The following is a 26,736-nucleotide window of genomic DNA, read 5'->3' on the forward strand; positions in this document are numbered from 1 at the left end:
CTTCATTGGCCTGTCCACCTCCAGTTCTTTATACCCTAAAACCTGGAGAAGAGGTTGACACGAGCAGTGCTAGCTCCGTGGCTGCAAACTTGCTGAGTCAGCACCATCACTGGCAGAATAAATGGACAAGTCCAAAAAGTACCTAGCATTATTATCTCCCGAGTGTAAACAACATTAAGATCCCTATCACAGAACAAAACAAGACATACAGTAAACCTTAAGCAAAGAGTACCAATAAATCCCACTCTATCCTAGTTGTGCAAAGACTGGGGTGGTTAAAGCAGGCTGATTGTTTCTAAGACGCTTTCAGCCAAGTGCAAAGCTATCTTCAGAAATGTGCTTTGCCCAGGAGGATCGAGCAGACGCTAATTACTAAGAGGCTGAGAAACGTGTAGCCGCGGAGATTGGCCGCCCCACGGGGAATAACCCGGCACCTCTAGAAATAAATCTCCGCAGCCAATGCGGCGCCTCGGCCCGGGGGATTGGCGGCCTCGGTCGTGACGTGGTCTGGGCAGGTCGGGCGGGTTTGCGACGGTGGCCGCGGGTCCCGGCCCGGGGAGCTGGGGGACAGCCGAGAGGGGACCCGCGGCGGCGCCCGGGGGCCGAGCGCCCGCTCTCTGCCAGCGTGGAAGGTCTCTTCCTCCCCCACGCAGCGAGCCGGCGTCCCCGAGCCTAGGCACCGGATCCCGGCGGGGGCGTGGATCCGGGGCCCGCGCTCCCAGGCGCGGCCGGGGCTTCTCAGCGTGCAGGAAGCCGAGGTTTGGCCTGCGGGCGCGGGGCGGCCAATCTGTGCAGGGCCGGGGCGGGATTCTCCCGCTCGCTGTGCCCTGGCTGTGCTCCTGCCGCGGTGCCTGCAGAGAGCGCGGGGAGAGCAGCGGCGAGCACGCCGGCCCTCGGGTAGATACAACACCCGAGAGGGGATCCAAGTTGCTCGGCGCGGCCCCGGCAGCGACCCGAACCCGCCGCGCTGCGGGACAGGCGTGCGGAGCGCCCGGCTCTGCTCCGCCAACTTCACTTCTCCCGCCGCTCGGGAATGGAGTGGCTGGGGAGGCGCAGAGGACCCGGAGAGGGGTCCCTGATGGTTTCTTCCATGAAAACTTTCCCCACCTCGAGCATGAAGGCGTACGTGCTCACTGGAGAAAATCTGGAAAACCTGGGAAATTATTGTGTAAAGAAACGGGCGAGGCGTGGGATCACCCCCGGGGCGAGCGGAAACCCATTTGCCTCGCTAACCGCAGCGGGGGCGAGCGCGGCGAGAGCTTAGCTTTGGGGAAGTGGGAGCTGCTGGGCGGGGGCGTCCCGCGGCGACTCGGCCGCGCAGTGTTTGTTTCCTTTCACTTCCTGCGGCAGCTGCTCAAGATGAGGAGAGCGGGGCTCGGGCGGAGCGGCCGCGCGCCCCGGCGGTGAGCGCCCACCCGCCGCCCGCACGTCCCAGCCCGCCGGGGGTCCGGCTATGCGCGCGCCCTGAGAACCCGGCGGTCGGAGTTGTGGGCCGGAGACTTCGGGAGGTAATGCTGGCTCGCTTTTGAGTGGCCTGGGGAGAGCGAAGAAACCCCAAAATGGAGGACTTTTCTACCAGGACCTACGGCACCACTCGCCTGGACAACAGACCTCTGTTTGGGGAGACGTCGGCCAAGGTGAGCGCGGCCCATGGCTCTAGGCCGGGGTCGGGTGGGGTGTGTAAGTGTCTGCCCTCCTGCCTGCGGCCCCTGGAAGCACTTTTAGGAGGAAAGCTGGTTCTGCAATCTCGCTTTCCTCTCAAGATGTTTGCCCTGCCACTCTTTGCCTGCTTTGGGACATGGTTGGCCAAGAGCCTTGAAGGCTGGGACTGGAGAAAAGTTGAGAAAGTTCTGGGCTGTTGGAAGCCCTTTCTGGGAAGTGCGGAAGTCCCTCTCTGGAGGGGAGGTTTTGATGGGGTGGTTGCACAAGCGCACCTGCAGCAGGAGTGCTGGCCTAGAGGCTTCAGGTGTGTGTGTGTGTGGGGGGGGGACTGGGAGGGGGCGGGTTCCGTAAGAAAGCCAAAGGAGAGGTGCTTGGGGTTCCTGTTTACATAGAGCTCTGAGGGTTTATTGCTGAGGGGTGAACCAGCCAAGCAGGGAAAAAGGGAAGAGGCACGAAATGAGGGTTTCTTTGATGATGGCCTCCATTCCAGGAGATGATCAAAGGGTACCTGGACCCAAACAAGCTGTATATAGTACATTATTCTAGGCTTTTAAAAGTATAACGCCTTTTTAAAATGCTTACTTAAGTGATGTCCTGGGCCAGCATGTGAGGAGAGCTCTTTTCCTGTTGTCAGCATTACCTTTCTGAGTAGTTTAGGCATGATTACCCTGGTTTTTTTTCCCCTTAGAAAGTGGCATTGGTGATCTTTGACCTCTAATAAAGTGCTTTCAGCCTCTCAAAAGGTAAGGCACATATAGAGTCCAGGGCTTCTTGGATTTCTTAGCTTTGGCAGGCGCCCTGTAGCAGAAGGGTTGGGAACTTGTACACCTGGCAGTCTGGGTTATAGCCCTCGATTTGGAAGCTGCCAGCCTGCCACAAGACTTTATTTTTTGAACTCTACATAGATTTTGGTGTCTCTTCTCAAAATGTTTTAATAAGAATACATATTAAGCTTGATCTCCAGGAAGATGCACCTGTTCATCTTGTGGCTTTGCATAATCCCAGCCCACAGTGTTCCTGGTTTGAGAAACATGGCTAGTCCAGTAGATGTTCCTGTTTCTGTAAATATTGAGCATTATTATATACTTGGCCCTAGGGATCCACGGGCCCTAGTCAGGTGGGGGAAATGTGTAGACAAATGTGATGTGGTTGGATCTGTGCTATGACAAGGACAGATTGGGGTACAGAGGAGAACGGGTCACTTTTATATGGGAAATTTGTCCATCTGTCTCAAGAGCTAAGAGGTTCAGTGTCTCCCCAACATGTTGGCACACGATTGGGGTTCTGTTGATCCAGACCTCTGACCTCTTTTAACCCCATAGCTCTTGTAATGTAGAGACAGGTGATTTGCTAATGGACTTATTGATTTATGTAGACACTTAGAAATGTCTATGTTTTCTGAACAGCTTGGGCCAAAACTTTGAATGACTTTGTTTCCTATTGCCTGTGATCCATATCCATTTGAAATCCATCCAAGAACTTTACTATTCCAAATGTATCTCTGTTTATTGCGTACTTATCTAGTACAAGAGTATATTGCCCTGGGATTATTTAGGCAACGTTAGGGCATTATAATAGTAGCTTCAGCTACTTACAGAAAAAAGTTAATATAAATTCCTGATTTCTCAAAATTTCTCCCTTTAACTCCCTCTGTGAGGCTAACGGGGTGATTGGACATAGAGAAATTCCACAGAATGGAGGAGAGAGACCCCAGGTCGGAGGGTAGGAGAAAAAAAACATTGTGTTTGTTATAAATTGAGATGCTGCATCTGAGGGAGGAGAGGCATCCATCTTGGTTCACAGCAAATGAAGATTTTATTTGAAGGCCTGAGGTGGGCAAGGCACAGGAATGGGGCCTCAATAATGAAAGGGTAGGACACGTTACAGTGGAGCCATTTCCGTGGAGGACAGTGACTGCTAGAGCGGGTGGATTCCTGGGGACCCTGAGAAACCCATCACTGGCCCTTGTGTGTATGTGCCCCCAGCTTGCTCTCTTTCAGATGCCAGAAAATGACACAATAACCACTTCACAGTGGAAACTTGAGGTTAGTGAACTACCACCTCTGAGGAGAAAGATCAAGAAGGGGAAAAACCCACTTCCTGTCATAGTCTGACAGATTTTCTGAGCTTTTTGTAGTCTTACTTGCTTTATAACAACTGACAGTATACAGCCTCTCAATTTTAGGTGCAACCCCAAACTTGAAGGCAGAGGACTAAAGCCCAAAGAGCAGAGTCTAGAGGGAAGTTTGTGTTTCCTCAGTGCCAGGCAACAGGCTACACATTCAACTTTCCCTTGCTTGATCATCAGATGTCTTTGTAAGATGGGTGTTCTTATTCCTGTTTTACAACTAAGGAAGTGGAACCTCAATCAATGAGGGCTGTGTGTTCAGTTGTACAATAGTTTTCCTCTAGTGATACTTTACCAACTCGCTTTCATGAGTTGAATAGTGAAGTCAGTAGTAATGTAATTACACGGTTTGTGCCTCTCCAGCACTTTAGACATTCACATACCAGGGCCCTTTCACAGAAAATAGGGGGTGAAGTGGTTTGCCACACGTTATGTAGTGAGTGGTAGATAATGGAATCTGCTATAGAACAATAAATGTGTAACCCAGTGGCCCATGAGCAGCACCCTCGTGGGCAATCCCTGAAGGGACTTCTGTCTTTGCCAATACTGGATGCACATAGTGATTGCAGTTACTGAAAACTCAAATTTACTCAATCTTTCACATGCTATTTAGAAATAATTTTACAGGTGGAGCCATGGAGTGAAAGGCAAAGTGAAATAGTTCTCTATTCTTACATAACTATCTAAGAGATTTTTGACAAAAATGAGAGGTGTTTATCTTTTGTAAAATAAACACAACAACAAAAAAAAAACCATAGACCTCATTCCTTGATACTTTTGGCATTACATATTGTTAGGTGGGCTATCTTATGAATTCTAGTCTGAATGCTTTGTTCATCTCTTTTACACTGTTCCCAAGTTCTGAGCTATAGTACAACTCTTTCAGGTGAAAAATATGGCACAGATACTAAGATAATATCTGAAGTTTCTAAGCCTGTGTTGTGGCTTAGCATTTTCTAAAGGAGTGCTATCCAATACAAATATAATGTGAGCCATATATGTAATTTGAAATTTCCTAGTAGTCATTAAAAAGTATAAAGAAACAGGTGAAATAGTAATAATTTCATTTAATCCTATATACCCAAAGTAACATTATTTCAACATATAGTCAATATAAAAAATTGAGATTTTTAACAATCTTTTCTTGTACTAATCCTCTGAAATCCAGTGTGTATTTTACACTTACAGCCCATCTCAGTTTGGACTAGCTATGTTTCAGGTACTCAGTAACTGTGCATGGCCAGTACAGGTTGAGCATCCCTAATCTGAGATCCTCCAAAATCCAAAATTTCTTGAGTTCCAGCTTGACGTCGCAAGTGGAAAATTCCACACGTAAGTGCATAACCCAAACTTTGTTTCATGCACAAAATTATTAAAAATATTGTATAAAATTATTTCCAGGCTATGTATATAAGGTGTATATGAAACAAAAGAATTTCATGTTTAGACTTGGGTCCCACCCCCAAGATATCTCATTACATATATGCAAATATTCCAAAATCCAAAAAAATCCAAAATCTGAAACACTTCTGGTCCACAGCATTTTGGATAGGGGTATTCCACCTGTATTACCATATGTTACAGCACAGTTCTAAAGCAACTGAAGTATTAGTTATGTTGGTTCCATAGTCACATTTGTGAAACATTTTTCTTTATTATGGGACTTTCAAAAGCTTTAATGTACCAGTTTTCATTGTAACTCTAGTTGGTGAGAGTGGGTAAGTAGTACTTCCTAAACTATTTTGGTGGTGTCACCTTTTTATCCCTAGCACAGTGCCTTACCCAGTTCTTACCCTCCCCCACCCCCAGGAATATTCACTAGACAGGTCTCTACAGGATGTACTTTAGGAAACATGGCTCTAGGAATTTCCTTCCTCTGCTCCGTCCTGTTAGGGTGTGAGCTAGTGAATGTGGGTTTTGAGAAAGATTTCTCCAAACAAATATTAGGATAGAAAGAAAGAAAAGTTTATTTTACTTTTTCCAGATGGAAAAAGAGCCATGACAGAAGAGGGAGAGGGTCTGGCTGTCAGCTCAGGAACTCTTCAAGGTTGTAAAAAGCAAACCCTCAAAAACAGTTTTAGGTCTGGCGAATGTAAAAGAGAAAGATTTACATTTCCCTTCTGTCTGCTCAGTTCTTTTCTGATATTGTGAAAACAGAACCCTGCGGGGTGCCTGTTAGCAAGAGAGCTCATATTTCACCGATCTTAGCCTTTATTGAGAAAACTGTGAGTTAGATCATTTTTTCTGTTATTTCTTTTAGCAAGGCTGTCCTTTCATACCCTTCCCTCCCCTAGTGTGAACTAAAACCTGGAGATGTATCCCTCTCTTCTGCCCACAGGTGCCTTTAAAGTTGGCTTTAGGACAACACACAGTTTAGGCAGTCTTTCCCACTGTCTGTGTAATAGGAGGGCATTGAGTTATTCTCAGGGCTTGTGAGTCAGTCTTGATCTTTTGACTTGCTAGCTGGTGGCCAAATCATCCGAAATCAGTTTCAGCCAGTCTAGACTGGTGAACTTAGGAGGGGAGCGAGGGCATGGTTTTTTTCTCAGTGGGAGAAAGCAAAGTAGTATCCCATAGCTACGGCAAATGGGAAAAGGATGACTGTCCACTTGGTGGGATGTAGTATGAGCTGGTCTCTAGACCAGCCTATTCTGTTGATTTTCAGTGATCAAAAGTAAGTGATTTAGTCTCTAAGAAGGGTAGTGGCAGTTCTTGCCCCTTTATTCCTTCTTGGATATAATGTATGAAAAGTGAGTGAATTTGGGAGAAGGTGCGGGTTGAGGGAGGACCTTTGTGCAGGGGGCAAGTTAGTGGGCTTAGAGGTGCAGATCCTTGGTCCCAAAGGCAAAGGCAACTTCCTGCATCCCCTTATCCCCAGTTAAAAAAGTGATGGTGAAAAGCAAGGGCTTTTCATGACTGGTAGTCCTAGTCAAGCAATTCAAACTGGCAAAAAATAGTGTAAGATGAGAGAGCTACTTCTTGCCTTTTTTGGGGGGTCGGGGGGGTGCTGTTTAAGAACAAAGCTGTGGTTGAGATTGTTGTCTGTGCCCGCATTCCTTCTCCCTGCCTAGCGCCCCCAAGGCTGTCCTCTGAGGAGTGCAGGCTTCTAGCTTCTCTCCTTCTGACAGAGCTTCTGGGTGATCCTCTGAGCACAGCTCCTGTCTCTCTCTCAAGGGAGGGCTAGTTGCCTGAGGGACTGGAAATGGTTGTCTCATCTCCTCTCATGCAACCTGCCAAACTACTGTGTTGTTTCTTGTGCTAGAGAAGCGATTAAGGACAAATAGACATGACTTTTTTCTCCTACTCTGTATTCTGTATGTTTTCTCTCCCCCTCACGCAGACCAGTGGACTGGAATCTCTGGGGATGGAGCCCAGGCATTGGTGTCTTTGGAAAGTCCTCAGGAGATGCTGGTACATAGGGAGAACAAGTTCCACGGGCCTTCGCCTTGCTCTGTGTTAAGCCCAGTCCAGGCCAGCACCTCTGCACTGACCCCTTTGCTTTAGCTGCCTCCCTGCTCTTTGCAGATGCTCTTCTCCTTTCTGGAGCGTCCTTTCTTCTCCAAATATCTGAATCTCGCTCAGTGTAATGCCTCACTTTAGAAACTTCCCGGCCGCCCAGCCTCTCCACACTTCCCTTCAATGAGCCTGACTGTCAGAGATGCCCGCAGCACCTACTCCTTGTGCTCCTCCTTTCTGTAGCTTGTTTAGCACTAAGCCCAATGCCTTACCCAGTTCCTGATTTCACGTACATTAAGTTTTAAGTGACGTAAGAATCTAGCGTCACCAAAAGTAACCTGCATTCTTAGGACATTCTGAAGTCACAGTTACAAGGTAGGGGCTGGTGTTTAGAAATCTGGATATGCTGAATATCAAAACAGGAGGTGGCGCTTGAAGCTCTCATGCAATTAAAGTCATCTCTCTCTCTCCCTGCTGAGCCATATACAGCAGAGAGGCCAGTAGTAAATGGGTTATACAATATTGTATAAAAAGAACTTGAACTGAGGCCTGGCCTTTCAGAAGCTGATGGTCTACTGAGTTTCCTCCCTGTAGACGTGATTTTTGCTGGTCTGTGGTAATAGACTGGGTCTACTGAGCTTAGTCATTTTTTATTTTTTTATGTTTTCTGAACCACCGAAGGGACATGTGGGTTGGTAAACCTGAGTGTCTGGATGGGAGTGATGGAATGCATTTGAAATTGAGGCTGCTCTAGATATTGGGGCCAGGGCAAGGGGCCAGCGTGGCTCCCTCTGAGCACTGAGGAGCCTCTCATTGCTAAGGCTCCCCGTTAGACATGGTATAAATAGTGCTAATACCATATTAGCTGCCATCTACCAACCCTCTGCTAGGTGTCAGGTATTCTATGTAGGGGCTTTATGTGTGTTATCTCCTAGTCCTCATCGCAACCCCATGTTAGACCACTGTACAAACATGAAAAGTAAGGCATAAAAGTGTGACTTTCCCAGGGCATATGGCAGGAGAATAAATCTAAGTCAGGTCGGTCAGGCTGCTACCTCACAGTGTACGCTGTGCCTCCCATTCTGAAGCTTGGAGCACATCCAGTTAGGGTGCTTCCTGTGGGAACCAACTCCAGAGGTCATTTTCTCCTTTAAACATATGAAATAGGTTTGTTTTCTGTTTTACTGTGATCTGATTTCCATAAATGGTGTTTTAGTGAAAATGTATTTCAGGTGCATGCAGCTGTGAGGAGAATCTGGTAGTTTGGGTATACAGAAATATTCACAACGGAAAGATGCTTCAAAATGTGAATCTGTGAAATAAGAGGAAAGTTAATAAATGCCTCTAAATTTACTTTCTCTAGCTGGAAATGAGGGGAAGTTGGTGTTCAGATCCACACGTAGCAGTGGAGGTTCTGTGTTTGAGAGAAAGTTCAGAGTGTGAGAGTTGTAAGGGCGGTTGTGCCTGTATTCTCATAAATGCTTTCTCATGCATGTCGTCTGTGCTTGGCACCATTCAGAGTCTGGTGTTTCTTAGCAAAGTCTCAGAACAGTAGTACCTAAGGTCAGGGTTCACCATGCCCTAGGGTCAGCCAGTGAGATAAGATGTCTCCTTGCTTTCCACCCATGTGGACACTGTCCCTCTGGTTGTCTCTGGTCACACTGTGAGAGGACGCTCCTGTTGAGGCAGAGCTGTGCAGCTCTGGGGGAACCAGATTAAACCATGGACAGGGCCTGAGGTTTCCTGCTTGAGTTGGGCCCCAGACAAACCACCTCCCACATTTTACATCTTCTCAGTACATTTATTCCTAGAGGGCTGCCCCTTAGGCTTCTGATGAGGCCATTTCTACAGCTTTCATGACAACAAGTTTTCCACTGTGATTTGGAAGAAGAGAAGTGAAGTCATTTCTGAGAGTCAAACTTTTATATATGGTATTAGGACCCTTGAGTTTGAGAAATGCAAAACTTCAGAGGCACAATTGTAGGATGTGGCTCAAGGGTCTGAATCACTCAGTGCAGGCAAACAATGGCAAGGGGTAGTGCCCTTGAGCATTTAATAACCTGCTGAATGTATTGCCTTGCTTCTCTCCCTCCCAGGAGGAGATCATCACCGTCTCCAGTGACCTGAGGAATGTGTGGGCTCGGGGGATAAGTACTGAGTATACAATGGGATGGAGCCCTCTAATAAAAGGATGAGCACAGTGCTGGAGAGCATGGAGGAAGTAGTTCTCCTGGGGGCGTCAAATCGGAGGACCTCCTGAGTCTTGGACCTAGAAGCAGCAGTAAGATTTTTGACAGGAGGTGACAGGAAATCTCAAGCAGCAGGTCCAGCTTGAGTCAAAAGGGTGGGCCAGGAAAGTACAGGAAATGGTGAGGGAACTTTCAGTGTTCCATTATGACTGGACCTAGAACTTGAGAGGAAAGTTTGGGCTGGATGAAGAGCCTTGAGTGATGTGCTGAAGATTTGGATTTTCTTCGGGAGGTTGTAGGTTGTTGAGTGTGCATGTATGCGTTCTTCTATTCAGTTACCAATCAAGTGCATATTACGTCCCAGGAAATGTGCTAGGTGTTGGATAGCATGTCTTTTCTCATGGGGCGTATGTACTTCAGGGAAGATAGAAAGGCATTAAACAAATCCTTGTTCTCTCTATGCTTTAGTCACCCTGGACTTCTTTTTGTTCTTCCAGTTTGAATTAGTCCATGCTGCTATAACAAAAATACTGCAGACTGGGTAACTTACAAAGAACAGAAATTTACTTTCTCAGAGTCATGGAGGCTGGGAAGTCCAAAATCAAAGCGCTGGCAGGATTAGTGTCTGCTGAGGGCTGCTCTGCTTCCAAGGTGGTGCCTCTTGCTGCATCCTCTGGAGGGGAGGAATGCTGTGTCCTCACGTGGCCGAAGGGATGGAAGGGCAAGAGAGCATTCCCTTCAACCTCCAGCCATTTTATAAGGGTGCTAATCCCATTCATGAGGACAGAGCCCTCATGACCTAATCACCCCCTGAAGGCCATACTTACTGTTGCATCGGGGATTAAGTTTCAACATGAATTTTGGAGGGACAGCATCCTTAAAACCATAGCACAATTCACCAAGCTCATTCCTGCTTCAGGGCCTTTGCACTTGCTGCACAGAACAAAAAGAAGGCCAGGGCGTCTAAAGCAGAGAGAGGGCAAGGACTTGTTTAATGCCTTTCTATCTTCCCTGCAGTACATACACCCATGAGAAAAGACATGCTATCCAACACCTAGCACATTTCCTGGGATGTAATATGCATTTGATTAATAACTGAATAGAAGAACACACACTGCTTATCTGTAGTACCTTCTCCTAGATCCTGGTACATCTCATTCCTTTTTCTTGTGAAGGCCCCTGCTCAAATGTCACATCCTCAGGGAGGATTCCTTGACCTCCCTTTAAAAAATAGCCCCCGTCTTCACCCTGGTCACTCTTCATCTGTTGTTTTATTTTCTTCCTGCCACTTAGAATGTAGAAAGAGTAGAGAATGAATGTTTAACATCAAAGTGGGAACCAGGATGGGGGGAAGGCTCTTCTGATATTGGAGGGACTTGAGATTTTGGGGCCAGAAATGGACTCCATGGGAGAGAGATTCAATATAGAGGTAAGGATGGAGGTAATAAATTGAACCAGGGGATGGATGCAGGATTGGCAGAGAAATGGATCACTTTTTGATCCTTTTCAGGCTGGAAGGAATGGAGATTGGGGAGGAGGAGCTTTCTTCTCTTTCTTGGCATCTTGTAAGGATGTCTATTGAAGTAAAGGCTGCAAGAGTAGAACTGGGAACCTGAGGGGAGGTGGAGCTTCAAACCACTTTCTGGAGAGAGGCAGGGACCCAACCCAAAATAAAAGGCCATGGAAATACAGTGAAGGCCCAACTAAGGATAGAAAACGTGAATTTGTAGTAAACCCAGTTAGTTCTTTCAAGAACATTTGATCATCTCATGCTGGGCACTGTGGTTGGGAGAGGAATATGGCCAGTGCTGTCACCCACCCAAAAGGTGGCACCTTTGTACAACCAGGAGGTTATTTCTACTCTGGGTAGTGGCATCCCCCACAGGCATGTGGCTTGGCTTTGTCTGATTTAGAAAAAGGTCTTTCTGCTTCTGGGTGGATGCAGGCTGGTGCCAGGGTACACAACTTGGGAAGTGCAGCACTGGGCTGGACTTTAGCCATATGGCCATATGCAGTCGCCCAAAATGCAAGTGAGCAAGTAAGGCCTGGTCCTTGCTCTCCCAGACCTTACAATGTAGAGGAGTAAACTGGCACTTACAGTTAGGGCAGTTTACAGGCCTCAGAGCAAGGCTTATCACTGGTGTCTAGAAATGGTTGGAGGTTTGGGAGTTACTTGGCGGTTTTCAGAGCAAGTATCAGAGCAGATGAACACATGCACCAGGGAGTTTTCCGTGCATTGCTGAAACTGCCGATGCCATGGTCAGAAATCAGTAGGGAAGCTCTCAAATCAGAGCTTTGCTGTAACCGACTGGGAATGTTCTAGTCAATGGATGTAGGTGAAGACCAGAGTTAGGGGCAGTAGAGGAGAGGAGGGTAGAGGGTTGGGGGAAGAAGGGATTTGATATAGTAGGTGCTGAAATAATTGAAGTAACTGAAAAGAGGAAGGGAAGCAGTTGACATGAGTCTGCCCAGGGACATACATTTTTAAAATATGGGATATTATTGAAATTGCCATCCCAGGCTGGCCTGTGGAGCAGGGAACACCTGGCCTCCCACTCGTTCCCGGCACAGTGAGCCCAGAATGAGTACACGGGGGCATGGGCTCCATCGGGCAGAATGTTCTGAGATGGGCAGCAGGGGAACTCTGAGTAGCCCAGGATGTAGTTGCTCACAGGGAACAGCTTTCAGAGAGTAGGATGGCTGACAGGGAGAGACACTTGCAGGAGCAGAGCGTGAAGACGGACCTGGCTAGGACTGAGAGCACCTGGGGAGGGATGTGATGGGGCTTCCTGTGATGCGGAGGATGACTTGTGGAGTCACACAGAAAGTTTGAAGTAACACCAAAAATGGAATCTTCAGTCTCCCTCCCCTCTGTCCCACCTTTGTCCTCAGGAGTGTGGAAAGGAATGTCTTCATGGCATTGTGCATCCAGGGTTTTTTTCTGCAAGGAGCTTTCTGTTTTGCTTTGCCCCTTCCTGAGTGTTGAGGAGCATTGCTAAAGGACAAATTTGTCAGCTGGAGTTTGAGCTGTGGTGTATTGGAAATTAATGCTTGGTTCTGCTCTAGCAGAAAGTAACTGGGCTTGCACTCAGCTAGAAAAACCCAGACCCTCGAGATTCCCATGGTGTACTATTGATAGGTCCTTGTACTCAACAGAGCCTTGCCAGAGAGGCGTCCATTAGCGCATTGGGCCTTTGTGGCTGGAGAGCTACAACCTCTTGGGTTGCAGGACCGGGCCACAGCTTCTGCTGTGCTGTTGCGTGCCGCCCTGCAGCGGTGAGGCCACATTCTGTTCTGATAGATCAGGCCCCAGATGAGTGGGGAGAGTAGCCTCTATTTATTGGTGAGAGGCATCCATGTTATTGGCCACTTTTGGTTTTACAAGTACAGTAGTCCCCCCTTATCCAAAGTTTTGCTTTTCTAGGTTTCAGTTACCTGTGGTCAACCACGGTCTGAAAATATTAAATGGAAAATTACAGAAATAAACAATTTATAAGTTTTAAATTGCTCACCATGCTGTGTCATGTGAAATCTCGCTCCATCCTGCCTGGGACGTGAATTCATCCCTTTATCCAGCACATCCACACTGTATGCGCTGCCCACCTGTTAGTCACTTAGTAGCTGTCTGTTACCAGATTGAAAAAACCTAGTACTATACATAAGGTTAGGTACTGTCTGCAGTTTCAGGTGTCTTGGAATATATCCCCCACTGGTAAAGAGGGACTGCTGTAGACTCTCTTCCCCACAATTAACTAACTGCCAGTCTTAGTGGAGGACACAGGCAATATATTTTATTTCAATGTAGTAAGAAGGGTAAAGTCTAGGCAGAGTGATTTGGGAGCTCTCAGAGAGGAGCATCTCACGTCCTGAGGGGAGGTGCCCGGGATGGTGACCAGAAAGGATTTACAGTGGAGGTGATGTTAGAGATGACCTCTGAAGGATGAGTTTTGAAATTGGGGAGTGGCATTTCAACCACCCCACCTCCCAAATCACAGCTCAGTCTTTTGAGAACTATGACCTGACATTATGCCTTCAGTTTTTCTTATGGACCAATACAAGAAATGCTGTGTATGAAATAGCTGCATTTTCTGTGTTCCTGTATTTGTAATGACTCATGGGACAAACTCTGCTTTAGAGCCAGAAGTTTGCCTCTTCTGATGATGATCCAGCTTGCTTACTTTTATTAGTGAGATTTAAAACACCCTGTTGTACTTCACTTGGCTGCCAGGAATCTTCATACTAACATTTGAATTTAAATCAGAAATGTATTCTTTAGCCAATTTTTTTCTTGTAAATTCTTTTACTCCTTTTTTCTATTCCTCATACCCCTTTAGGAATTTTGCCCTGGCCTTTTCATTGTTGCTTACCTGGGTTAGGGTTTTATTAAAGTAGCAAAAGCCTGTCAAATCCATTTTCGAAGTAGGCAAAACATAAATTGCCATGGCAATGGAAGGTTGACACAATGTCACTTGTTAGCATTCCAAACTCTTTAGAACCAGGATATTTCCAGGGAGCTGAGGATAGATGCTAGCTTTTGCATATTTGGGATCTTATTGCCAATTTCCTCCTAGGGCCATCATTACCACGTGAGCATTCAAAATGAGTTTGGGGTGCTCTCTATTGTATGAAGATGCTGCCTGATGACTGGTCTGGCAACTATGGGGGCTCCCTCGTTTGATCCTTGTACTCTGGCCCAAGTACAGGCTGAAGCTGATGATTCAGAACCATAAATTGTTAGAACTGGAACTCAGGTGGAGATGTGAGTGATGTTGGGGAGTGGGTGTAAGTACAATCCCTGGCCCGCTGCTCACCTCCTGCTGTGGCTCCCCAGCCCCCTCCTAAGTTTCATGGAAGACAGTTTTCCCACAACCGGGGTCGGTGGAAAGGTAACAGGCCACAGACTAGTGCCGGTCTGGGGGTTGGGGACTGCAGGGTTAAGGGATTCTTTTGTGATCACACTGCTAGCTGGTGGCAGAATGAGATGAGCACCTTGGTCTCCTGGATCTAATTTCAGGGTCTATATGTATTAGCCTAAGGATTTTTGGATCTTTTGAACTGTTCATTAGGCTTAAATTTTGCAATGAGCATTTGATAGGAGGCTTTAGCCATTACCTAGCTGTGTGACCTTGGGCAAATCAGTCTCAGCAAACTTAGTTACCCACTGGTAAATAGTGATATTGTACTCCTTACTTGCTTTACAGGGTTATTTTCTACCATCCCAGACACAAACTGGTAGCACATACGCCCATCTTTTTCTCCTTATTTCAAGGGCTCAGGCTGATCTCTATGTGCATTTCATCCCAGCTCCTTTCCTCTCAGCTCTCATGAAACTTGATCAACTATCAACCCTGTCCATTTGCCCTATTCCTTTTTTTGTAATAGCAGTGCTTTTGTTCTCTCCTGGTCTTTGTGGCGTTCCTCTTCATGAACCACCTTTCCTGTCCTTCTTATCTGCTAGCTTTCAGGTTTTGACTTTATCTGGTAGTCTTTTTCTGACTGCCCAAGATAACCTCACTCCCTTTCTCCTTAGTGTCCTCCAGAGCTCTGGATGTTGTAAACATCTGGAGGGTAGAGACGGTTTTATTGTTATATTTGCAGCTGAAACATAATAGATGTTTAAATGAATAAATAAATGACTTAAGAGGCGTGTGAGATCCCTTTCAAAACTATACCTACATATATGTACATACATTGTCTTCCAGGAGGGATAGTCTAAATCTTTTATCCTGTCTTCTCTGCAGGTAAAGGATCCAGGCTGATTCTGATACTGTCAAACTTCTTGGGGAGTAAAAATAAGCTACAGTACAAGGTTTAAAACTCTCTCTCTCAAAAAAAATAAAATAAAATAAAATAAAAAAAACAAAAAATAAATCAATCAATCGGGTTTAAAACTCTGGTAGGGGAGTATGGTTTTGGTAGGTGGAATTAGAGTAAAAATAAAACTGGAAAGGAGACAGAGCTAGATTCTGTGAGAAATTAAATACTAGCTATAAAGGTAGAAATAACTTGAGTTTCAGTTTATTCCATAAACAGCAAAGTTTAAACGCCATATTCACTTTTCTCCATGTACTACAGTTCTGGCTTAGAGCATATTAGTCCCCAAACTGTCCTTTGAAGTTCTAATTAAACTAACTATTTAATTATTTCCCATTATCCTGTTTGGCGACTGGGAGCTGGAAGAGCTACTAAAGCTCTGAAAAATAATCTCTGGGCCCAGGGAAAGGTTTCCACCCTATGATTTGTTTTATTCCTTTTCGAGATGGGCTCTTGCTCTTGCTCAGGCTGGTCTTGAACTCCTGAGTTCATGCGATCCTCCTGCCTGTTTCCCAGAGTGCTAGGATTACAGGTGTGAGCCACTGTGCCCAGCCTCCACTCTACGATTTGAACTTAATACTCCAAATGGTTTAGACTCTAAACTTTAGAGCAGCACTTCTCAACTTTAAATGTGCAGACAAATTACCAGGTGATCTTGTTAAAATGCAGATTCTGATTCAGTTGGTCTGGGGGTAAGGCCTGAGAGTCTTCATTTCTATTAGGCTCTCGGGTGAGGCCGATGCGGCTGGTCCAAAGACTACACTTTTTGAGTAGTAAGAGTTTAGAAGACAAAAGCATTAGAAGTGGGAGGGCTTCCAAAGTTAATTCTTCTGTTTCTTTGATCTGAATTCATGGTTACATCGATAACAGGTCTGAACACAAGGCCTTGGCTTGGAGAAAGAAAATATTGTGAGAAACATTTCTGCCATATCCTAAAGAGTTCATCCCATCCCACTTTGGGAGCCCCAGAGGGGAACACTGCATCAAAACAATAACTGATGTTCCTGAAGATGACTTGGAATTCTGTTCAGTGACTGTCCAGAAGGCAGGCAGGAAACTATTCATCGAAGTTTAGACATATTTTCATTAGAATGACGAAAACTAGTTATGCTTACATGGATAAATTAAACAATCTGGAAAAAATCACTCATGAGGCAATCTTCATTCTTGAAAAATAAGCACTTACTGCAGTACTTCACTGATAGGCTTTTTGAGGTGCTGTCTGCCACTTGACACCTTTTTCTAGAACTGGAGAGTGTAGCATTCTAGCTTGCTTTCTGGTGACGAATATAAATGAAATCTCTGTTCGGGAAAGCAGGCTTGGCATTGAATCCTGTTTTCATGACTTACTGGTATTGAAACCTTGGGCAAGTTCTCAATTTTCCTGAGCCTGTTTTACCACCTGTAAAATAGTCATATTATCATTTCATCCCGACGATTTTTAAGACAAGAAGGTATGTAAAAACTCTTGGCATAGTGTCCTTTTACTATTAATTATTATTTTTTCCTCAGCTTTGATCCTGGTGGGCAACTTGCCATGTGCCATTTGGCAATTAGTGATTCATCTTCTTGGCTGTCTCTCCCCGAACCTCCTCCGGTGGGAGAGCTGTTGTGAGGTATACAGACCTTCGTAAATGTGAATCCCTAGGGGTCATAGAGAAAGAGATATTCTTGCTTCTCAGAATAGAAGAGTATACCTTAACATTTTTCAAAAGGCAAAAACAATGGAGTTCCCATAAATTTTGTCTTTATACACATTTTATGTTAAACACACCCACTTGTCTTGTGTGGGACTAAGTTCAGGTTGATCGGTGACTTGTCCCTGGTTCTCTTCATTAACAAATGGTCCTAATTTCAGGGTCCTGTGTGCTGTGTAGGCTCCTCTAGCTGATGGGGATAAGATCTGTTAAGTCCTCTTAGTAAGGGTGTGGCTGAAGTTCGGTATCTTTTGTCCTGTAACCTTTGAATTGCAGTGGCCTTGGAGAGTTGTGGTTTGTCCTTGGCTAGATCAGGCGCACCCCATTTAATACTTGGCTTTCCTATACTCTTTCCCTCTCAGCCTTGCCTGTCTCTTAACTTCTTTGGATTCTTATCTTTAAAACCAGACAACCTGGAAATGAGAATTCATTTTCTGTTCTGTGATTGTTCCTATGTCCTTCCCATCTGAGGTTTTGTTTATTGGCGCTGCCTAGTTGCATATCCTGCTGTTCTCTGTTCAGACCTTATCAAAACAATCTTTAAGACTACTGATTCATTAAAAACTCAGCTTTGACTTAACTACTTGGCATTCTCATTGGCCTTAAAGTAGTGCTTTCTAATTAACCTATTATGCTACTTTAACTTTTTAGTCCCTATACCTGAAACTACTTCTAATCAGATTTAGGAATTCCTAGTTTCAAAGTTGCTCCTAACTTGCTATATGGCTTTTAGCAAATAATTTCGCTGCATTGGGCCTGTATTTACTTTAACCTATAAAGTTAGGATTGGAGCAGAAATTTTTCAAACATTCTGTGTTATTGGTTGGGAGATGGGGATGAGAATGACAAGAAAGCTCAGTGGGTAGGACCCCAGGCTCATTTAATTAAATAGTTCTATTTTTTTCTTATATATTGAAGGATTTCATTATTAATAAGTTGGAAAACCACCTCAGTAGCTGGTCTTTCAGATTGCTTCTAGCTTTGGCTTGTCTATGAGCCTTGCTGTAGTAGCATCTATTTTTTGGATTAGACAAGGACACCTAAACTGTATCACAAGTATTGGTCCAAACTCATCAGGGTACTCTACATCATCAAGTCTGGTTCCGGATACTTTTGACCAAGGCCCTGACCTGACCATCCCAGTGCCCCATCCTTCTCCTGTTCATAATATTCCCAGCAGCACATGGATTATTTGTAAGCCTCCCTTCCCCATTCAGTGCTACTCAGTCTTCAAGACTGGTGTAAATGTTCTGTGCCTTCAAGAAACCTTCCCCAGTTGGCCATTTTCCCCTCTTATGGCTCAGTACACTTTGCTTCATCTGGCAGCTCAGAGAAGGGCAAGATCTTGGTTTCTTCATTCTAAACAACTCCAGTGCTTAGAATTGTACTGTTCTGAAAGTGCAATGGGTCCAAGTCATATGGCTTAAAAATTCTTTTTCTCTTTCAGGATCGAATCATCAATTTAGTTGTTGGCAGCTTAACATCCTTATTCATTCTCGTAAGTATCTTTATTTTGTGCCTCACTCAGGCTCTTAGCCAAAGTTTTGAAAACTTTAGTATTATGGTTTAACTCTCAAAAGAATTTAATACTTAAAAGGGGCTAGGACGTGAGTATGTGATGTGTTTCAGTCATAGTTAAATCAGTGCTTTTAATTTTATTACCACGAAACTGCAATTGGCAACTGGAGTAGCTAATTTGATTTTCACCCCCAACCCCCAGTTGAATAAGTGAAATAGCACAAGTCAGACTACCTGCTTTTCAGATAACTTGAGTTTGCCCTGTTTGCGTGCCTGGTAAATTTGAAAAATGTCACGGATACCAGCAACTCCTTTCTGTTAAAACCACCATAACTCCCCATTTTTATTAATACCTTAAGTTCATTTTGTTCCTAAAGAATATTCTTTACCCTTTGGTCAAGTTTAAAAAGATTTTGTCAGTGTACAGCAATTTTTCATCCCTATATAACACTGCTGGGTACTATCACAATAAAAACTATATTTTCCATAACGTGATAACATTTTTCTGGTACATTTTCATTAAATTTGTTAAGAGAATTTTAAGGTTTTTTCCATGGCTTCTTAATAAAAAGATTGTATGTATCATTATATCTGTGCATATGGTATTAGAAACCCATCTTTTAGTATTTTTCATACTAGTAAAGCAAAACCAGCTTTGATTATATTCACTTTTGGTAGGAATATTCAAAATGGTTAGAACTTTTTCTAGTATAGGGCTGGGCACGGTGGCTCATGCCTGTAATCCCAGCAATTTGGGAGGCAGAGGCAGGAAGGATCATCTGAGCGCAGAAGTTTGCAGTGAGCTATGATGATGCCACTGCACTCTAGCCCAGGTGACAGAGCAAGATTCTCTCACAAAAAACACAACAAAAAACCACAACTTTTTCCAGTATAATCATTCATCCTGTGAATGAGGTTTAAATGATTTTTAATCTTTGTTAATGAGGTTATTTTGAAATTAGCTAGTTCTTACTAGCTAGTTTTAGTGATACTTTGTCTCTTGCATGAGGGAAAGGTTAGTAGAGAAGTAGTACTAAAAATAACTTCAACATGTAACTATTAAATATTAACATTCCAGAAAACAAACCTGGTGATAGATATAATTCTATAGTGTGAAGCATTTTGTAGTATCATGTTACCTAAACTGTAGTCTAACCAAGTCTTGGAATTACTCTGAAGGCCTTACATAATTTTCTCTTCATCCAGGTAACGCTGATCAGTGCTTTTGTTTTCCCTCAACTACCTCCAAAACCACTGAATATATTTTTTGCTGTCTGCATCTCTTTGAGTAGTATTACTGCCTGCATACTTGTGAGTACTGTTTAGAATTTACATAGAGTGTTCTTGAGGGCTTAATGTTGCAGTGCTTAGGACAGAGATTTTCTGGGTCTATATAAAATGTTATCTCTAATTACACCCCTCCAGGATCTCAGAATTCTCAGTATTGTACATTTTTTGGAAATCTGTTTTTTCCTCCTCAGTCTCAAAGTTGTAACCCTAAAGGGAAACTGTTCCTTTAGTATTTAAAAAAAAAAAAAAGAGAAAATTAGTGCAAAGACTTCAGGTGGCCAAAGATTTGATTTAATGTACTTAATTCATCTTCACCCAAGGACTATATACAGGGCCCAGTAAAGAAACAAAGATAGTGGTGGCTCCTCAGTGTTCAGTTGTTCATTAGTTGGCTGTTTCATGTCTCTTGAGAAGCAGAATCAAAACAATAAACCCTTAAAAACAGTTACTTTGACTTACATGGGGCTTAAATAGTGATAGTAATTTGCTTCTTTGAGTTAAAAATTAAACCAGGAGACATCTCTCAAGTGTCGTAATTCACTGATCCCGCTATACTCCTGGGACCCGAAGAAAACTGGCCCATCCCACTGTGGGAGCCTTCTTGGCCCTGCAGCCTAAAGTGACTAACAATAAGCTAGTTTAATCCAAATATATACAGTATGGAAGCCCAGTTTTGTATTGGGAATCTGAATCAATCATATGAATTTAAAATTGTCCTCCCTTGCACTACATAAAAGGGTTACACTTTTTACTCAAATCAATTTAAACATATCCAGGTATATGTTCATGGATAGCCTGTCAAATGATTGGTGGACTACGCAGGTTTGAACATAGAAGAAAGTAAACTGAGGAAGAGAAATTTAAGTATAAACTTGGATGTGGAAACTCAGATGGTACTACTTAAATTATAAAGAATAAGAATTCTGGGTGCATTGATATGGAAGAGACTGTCTCATTTAGGGTAATAAACACTGATGAAATTGATGGTTTAAAAATAGTCATATGTTAAAATTTTAAGAGTTGGCCTAGTAGGTAGTAAACTTTATTTCTTCTTCTTTTATAGATCTACTGGTATCAACAAGGAGACTTAGAACCGAAATTTAGAAAGCTAATTTACTATATCATATTTTCTATCATCATGTTATGTATATGTGCAAACCTGTACTTCCACGATGTGGGAAGGTGAGGCTGCCAAGAGAAATACTTACCAGGACTCTTCAAAATGACATATTAGAACAGTGACTAATTGTTGGATAAGGTTTGCTGAAGAATCTCCTGCTGAAGTCTGATACATGATTTTCATGTTAATTGTAAATCCAAATTCCCTCTTGCAAGGGAGACATACAGATCACTTTGCTTTTCCTTTAAGGAGCTGATGCTACACTTAAACATTCCAACTTTCACTTTTGAAATTAAAATTTTTTTTATAATGTAATTGCATGGCAAAAGGCTATGTAACAATCAATCTTGCATTTTAAGACAAATATTCTTTTATTTCTGTTAAACTGAATATACAATTGTTCCCTAGGCAACCAACTTTTGCTTATAACTACAATTTCACGTTAACAAAACAGACGGTGAAGACAACTTTGATTGTGAAGATCTAATTACAATAATAAATAAAATAATTTATACGAGGGTTTTTTTGTGACTTTTCTATAGGGGGTCATGTTCATTAAAAGCCCTATTGGCTAGTTTTGGCTTAACCCTTCTCTAGTATAGGAATGACTCTTGATTTGTTTCCTTTTGTTACAGAACCAAATTTTGTTTTGTTTTTTAAAATTGCCTGAGAGGAAGAAGGTATATTGTATCCCACCAGCTAATGCACTAAGTGAATGGCAAATTCTAATACCCTCAACTTTTTTCTGGGTAATTACATATACTATTTAATTTAATTTACTTCAAAGTGCTAACTTTGTAAACTAATGACAGTGGTTTCTGAAGGGGGAAAACTGCTTAGTTTCTGGTGGGTTTTGTTACTATGCCATATTCCCTTTAAAGTAATAAAAAACCTGTAGTGAATGTTAATGCTTTTAATGCTTTCCCTCTTTACCCTGACTAAATCAGCTCCCACTGCCAGCAATGGGTTAACCAGAATCACCCACCACATCCTAGGTCTCTGTACTTGTATGCTGATCAGGTCTCAAAGTGAAGACATTTAATCTTTTTGAAGAAGGTCACTCTGATAAACTGTAGACCATGTTGATATGACTTCTCTGAAATACCACCTGGCCTACTTAAGCCTGACCTTTAGAGATGAATAGTACTGTCTGTAAACCAGAGCAGTTAAACTTTGATTTTAAACTTTTCTCAGTAGCTGAAGTGAATGAAATTCCTACTCTCAAAATAACACTAAACACAGGGGATCTATGCAGTTAAAACTCCCATATTCCACTTAACTACACACTGTCATAAAAACTGGACCTCAAATGATGTATTTAAAGGAGGTAAAAAGTCATAGCAGCAACAATGTGTGTGCCTTAAGCACTGTAGCTATTTAAAATGGTAAATTAAACCTCTTGGGTTGGGGGAGTTGCTCCTATTTCCTTAAAGATGTTGTAATTAACAGTGTGGCTTCTTTGCTTGAACTGCCTGTTTCTAAGAATTACCTAATGACAATTTACCAAATCCTCAACATCCTTTGAGTCTTCTGAAACAGGACTGCCCAAAGATGATCCAATGATATTTGATTCTTCCTGATGATGTTGGAGTATGGGATCTGAAACAGTTTCAAGTTAGTCTTAAATGTACATATTTATTCTTTAAATCAGGTCAAGAATTTAAAGTATTCTACCTAAATGTAAGAACACTAATATCTTTATCGTTGGATCAAGAACCACTAAAACAGCTGAATATCTGCTTAATTTTTTCCCCCATAAGATTTATCAAGCACATGGGAGTTGTATTACAGTACCTGTTAGTGTTGTCAAAGGCAAGACAGATTCAGTATCTATAACATCAGATGCCTGGATAAAGCCATGTGGTGAAGGAACGATAAGTATTGTTTCATCATCAATTGTTTCATCAACTTGTTCTTCTATAGTAGGAGATTCTAAATCCTAAATAATATTAAAGAAAAAAAAAGATGAGGGCTGGGCATGGTGGCTCATGCCTGTAGTCCCAGCTATTCTGGAGGCTGAGGCAGGAGGATTGCTTGGGCCCAGGAGTTTGAGGTTGCTGTGAACTATGATGACGCCACTGAACTATGACGCCACTGCGCTCCAGAGAGGGCGATGAAGTGAACTCTGTCTCAAAAAAAAAAAAAAGATTGTGACTCATGTTCCTTATTAGATTTCCTTAAGATCCCAAGCACATATAGGATGGATAGGACTGACAAGTTTTAAACACATTCCATTTTAAATTTAGAACATAAATGAAAAGTTAAAGTCTTCAAAAATGGATGTAAGTTAACCTTAATGATCTCATAATCTAATGTTCTAGATACTAAAAAGGAACTTAAAAGAATTGATTCAGTTACAGGTCACCTGAATATAGAAGACTATAGGTTACACTATGGGATGAATTGAACCATGGAGATCTGTTACTAACCACTCTCAGGAAAATGCTTCTACGGGTTTCAACAAACATTTCTCAATCTATTGCAGGTGGAAAGGGGAAAGTTTTAGGAACTGTGGTAAGATGGAACCTAGTTTTCTTATTCCCCCAACTGCCTCAAGATCTCTTTGCCTGCCCACTTCTGTCAGCAACAACACCGTTGGCTCTCTGATACTTGTGAGGCCAGAGACAGGGACTGTACTTTATTTTGTGAGACTAAAGAAAAAAGGAAGGTACCAGAGAATATCCTTTTAAATTATTTCTAAGCTTTTTCCAAACTGCAGGTTTGAAGCTCAAGGCAAGAACCCATTCAGTTTTTCTCTTAAGTGCAACTTACCTCAGTAACGTAAGCACTGGCTAAATGAGAGGGTGATTCCTCCTCTTGTTTGAGGTCGGTGTCAGAGATTTCTTCTTCTGTTCTGACCATAACACTATTCATCAGTTCTGTGCTATTTTGGTCACTGAATTTGGATACATGAGCATCATTAAATGATGACTCCACAGTCATCTTAGGCCGATGAATTTCATCTGGGAAAGTGTCTGCTTCTAGGGCATCTGGAGGCTCAGGAAAATCAGATGATTGAATATCACTATCTACTGTCAGTTCTGCTTGGGATATGGAAGAAGTGATGTCCTCTGTGGCAACAGTCTGAATGATGACTCTGGGTGTGTGACACTGCACTGTGACATTGTCACTTGTGTTCAACAAATGTTCTGGCTACAAAATATTAAAAAAATTATCAATATCAAATGAGAAAGTACCTACTAAAGTTATACAACAAATGACATAAATTCATAGGTGATACCCTACTGTCTCCTCCCCTACCTCTCACCTCTGGAACTGCAATGTTATTACTGTTTTCCTAGAACCCTTGTTCTTTGCCTGCTGGGGCCCTTGCTCTCCTAATATACCTATGCCAATGTGCATCCATCTCACCTAAGGGGATATAGGGGGTGAGAGATAACATCCCAGTGAAGGCACAATGATGGCATAAAACATTGTGCTTGGGACAACAGCAGTAGGAAAAATTATTCAGATAATTGGACTACCTCATAGTTCAGTGCTTATATTTTATATCAACTAATCCTGGTCCATAACAGGTACTCAAAAATCAAGTAATTTATGTAACGTACGGATAAAGCGTGAACGATGATCTGTTCAGGAGAAGCAGGCGCAGCAGCTGTCAAGGTTACTGTGGGACTAGCAGTCAGAGTTAGGGGAAGGCCTTGGCTTGAGCTTGTTTGAAGTAGATAGGTGCCTGGAGTGCCAGTGGGCTGTAAATGGAAGGACTAAAGGAAAAAAAAAAAAAAAAAAAAAGAGTTCAACAGACTATGATTAGGTCTACTTTTATACCCCGAACAGGGACTCGCTTTAGTTTACTAGCCACAAATGTACTTACCAATTGTGAAGGTATGAACAGGTAATAAAATGAAGGGTATACTATTCTTTGCTATTTATCTGTCTCAAGTCATTACTCAGCCTGGAGGTTTAAGAGGCAAGACATTTATTGTGCTCTTTGCTCCGGTGTATTCCTATGGTCTGGTCTCCACTATTTGTTTCAGGACACCAAGACACAGTTGTATGAACACTGTTCCCAGTGCAGTAACCCAGCACAACCAATAGTCCCTCTTTATCCTTTCTCTGTAGCACATAAAAAATTGGCAATCTCTCAAGTTAAAACAAAAAACAAAACTTCGTATTTTTGAAAACGCACAATAGCAGTGTTTACTTGAATGCATTTTTTATAGTATAATTTTAGGAAATATTTTTTATATTAAGGAAAAATATAGAGAAATAGCAATTAGCAATGTTCTACTGAAGAAATATTTGAAAAGCTAACTAATAATACATTTATCTTTTGAGGAAGTATAACAGATTTACTAATAAACCTTTCACAACTGTAAGCTTCTATATAAAAATCTGAGTTAGGTTTATCCTGATACCCTAAAACAGGAAAAGTACTTGTACTTAAGATAGGTCTTAGGAGTTAAAATCACACAGCCTGTTTTTTAGTCCACTGTAGTCTTATGGACTTAGGCAAAACAACTCTCCTGTGTACTGAATCCCCTAAATATAGGTTTCATTATTGCTTAAGTGAGGATAATAACTATCTCCCATGGAAAGGGTTGTTACAATTAGAAATGATTATAAAGTGCCTAGCACTCAGCAGGGACTCAATTTCCTTCCTTTCCATAAAAGTGAAAGCTAATCATTTTCCTATAGGTTGCATGTAATCACATATGCTCAGGCATTACTGTAAATACTTTATATGTACATTTTATTTAATATATTTAAATACATTTAATTCTCACAATTTTTTGAAGATGAGGTACTATTATCATCCCATATTAATAAACTGAAAAGTTTCTAAGTCTTTTATTGTGACCCCATAAATAAAAATGTGAACACATACCCCAAATGTATATGTACATATATTTGTTTACTGGGGAGGAAGGGTTTAAAAAAAAAAAAAAAAAGTTCTGTTTTCTACCTGTGTCAAATGGTTGTCTTATACATTCCCATTGTGGAGACCACTGGATTAGGAAACAGGCTTAGGTTAAGTAAGTTGCCAGCAGAATTTCCAAAAATGGAAAGAAAACCATTTGCTACCTTGGCCATCCTCCTGAGATTTGGTTGGGGAGAGGATGAATAAAGTTTTGCACTAATATTCCTATGTTCTTCACAATAAATAAATCTTGACAAAATTTAAATTTGCTTTATATTTTCTTAATATGAAACACAAACTAATTCTAGGTTTACTTGTTTTAGAAAGCAGGATATCAACAGTCATGTCCATTTTCCTGCAGCCATAGGCAAACATTAATCTACTTTCTGTATATACAGATTTGTCTATATTGGACATTTCAAATAAATGAGAGCCATATACCATGTGATATTTTGTGTTGTCTGGTTTCTAAGGTTCATCCACGTTGTAGCATGTATCAGTATTTCATTCCTTTTTATCACTGAATAATATTTGTATGGCAGTAACACATTTTACTTACCCATTTTTCAGCTGACAGACATTTGGGTTTCCATTTTTGGGTTGTTATGAATAATGCAATACTATGAACAGTTTTTATTGGACACATGCTTTCCTTTCTCTTAGATATATCTGGGATTAGAATAGGTGGATCATTTCGTCTGCGTCTAACCTTTTTAGGAACTATAAGACTTTTCCAAAGCGGCTAAACCATTTAGCACTGGGACTTTTAAATTTTGTATCCCCAAATGGCTACTACAGTATTTAGTGAATGAATATTATTAAATAGCTCATGATTAGTTTGTCCACAAACTCTGCCTCAAATAACCAATATGAACTTTTGGTTATAAATTTATGACTTAGTACAAATCTACAGTATGCACTCATGAGCACTGTCATTTTCATATATATAAAGAACATACTAGTTTATATATAAATAAAAA

At 42.4% G+C, this 26,736-nt stretch overlaps 2 protein-coding genes across 5 annotated transcripts in view; one reads left to right on the forward strand and one right to left on the reverse strand.

The window, feature by feature from the left end:
* The first annotated feature begins 703 nt into the window (after positions 1-703).
* Positions 704-21,114, forward strand: TMEM243 (transmembrane protein 243). The gene is made up of 5 exons (XM_069461759.1): positions 704-758; positions 1,351-1,637; positions 18,394-18,444; positions 19,671-19,775; positions 20,818-21,114. Exons 2-5 carry the CDS (start codon positions 1,560-1,562, stop codon positions 20,938-20,940), a joined length of 357 nt encoding a protein of 118 aa, XP_069317860.1. The 5' UTR covers positions 704-758; positions 1,351-1,559; the 3' UTR covers positions 20,941-21,114.
* A 69-nt stretch (positions 21,115-21,183) lies between these two features.
* Positions 21,184-26,736, reverse strand: part of DMTF1 (cyclin D binding myb like transcription factor 1) — a 44,497-nt gene continuing 38,944 nt past the window's right edge. For all 4 annotated transcript variants that reach the window (XM_069461754.1, XM_069461756.1, XM_069461757.1 and 1 more), the window contains exons 15-18: positions 24,444-24,599; positions 23,647-24,027; positions 22,669-22,813; positions 21,184-22,473 (exon numbers count right to left, since the gene is read on the reverse strand). In XM_069461754.1, the coding sequence (XP_069317855.1) occupies positions 22,364-22,473; positions 22,669-22,813; positions 23,647-24,027; positions 24,444-24,599 (792 nt within the window). In that variant the 3' untranslated portion in view covers positions 21,184-22,363. The remainder of the gene's footprint in view (positions 22,474-22,668; positions 22,814-23,646; positions 24,028-24,443; positions 24,600-26,736) is intronic.

Source organism: Eulemur rufifrons, chromosome 29, assembly GCF_041146395.1.
Source record: "Eulemur rufifrons isolate Redbay chromosome 29, OSU_ERuf_1, whole genome shotgun sequence".
Lineage (NCBI taxonomy): Eukaryota > Metazoa > Chordata > Mammalia > Primates > Lemuridae > Eulemur > Eulemur rufifrons.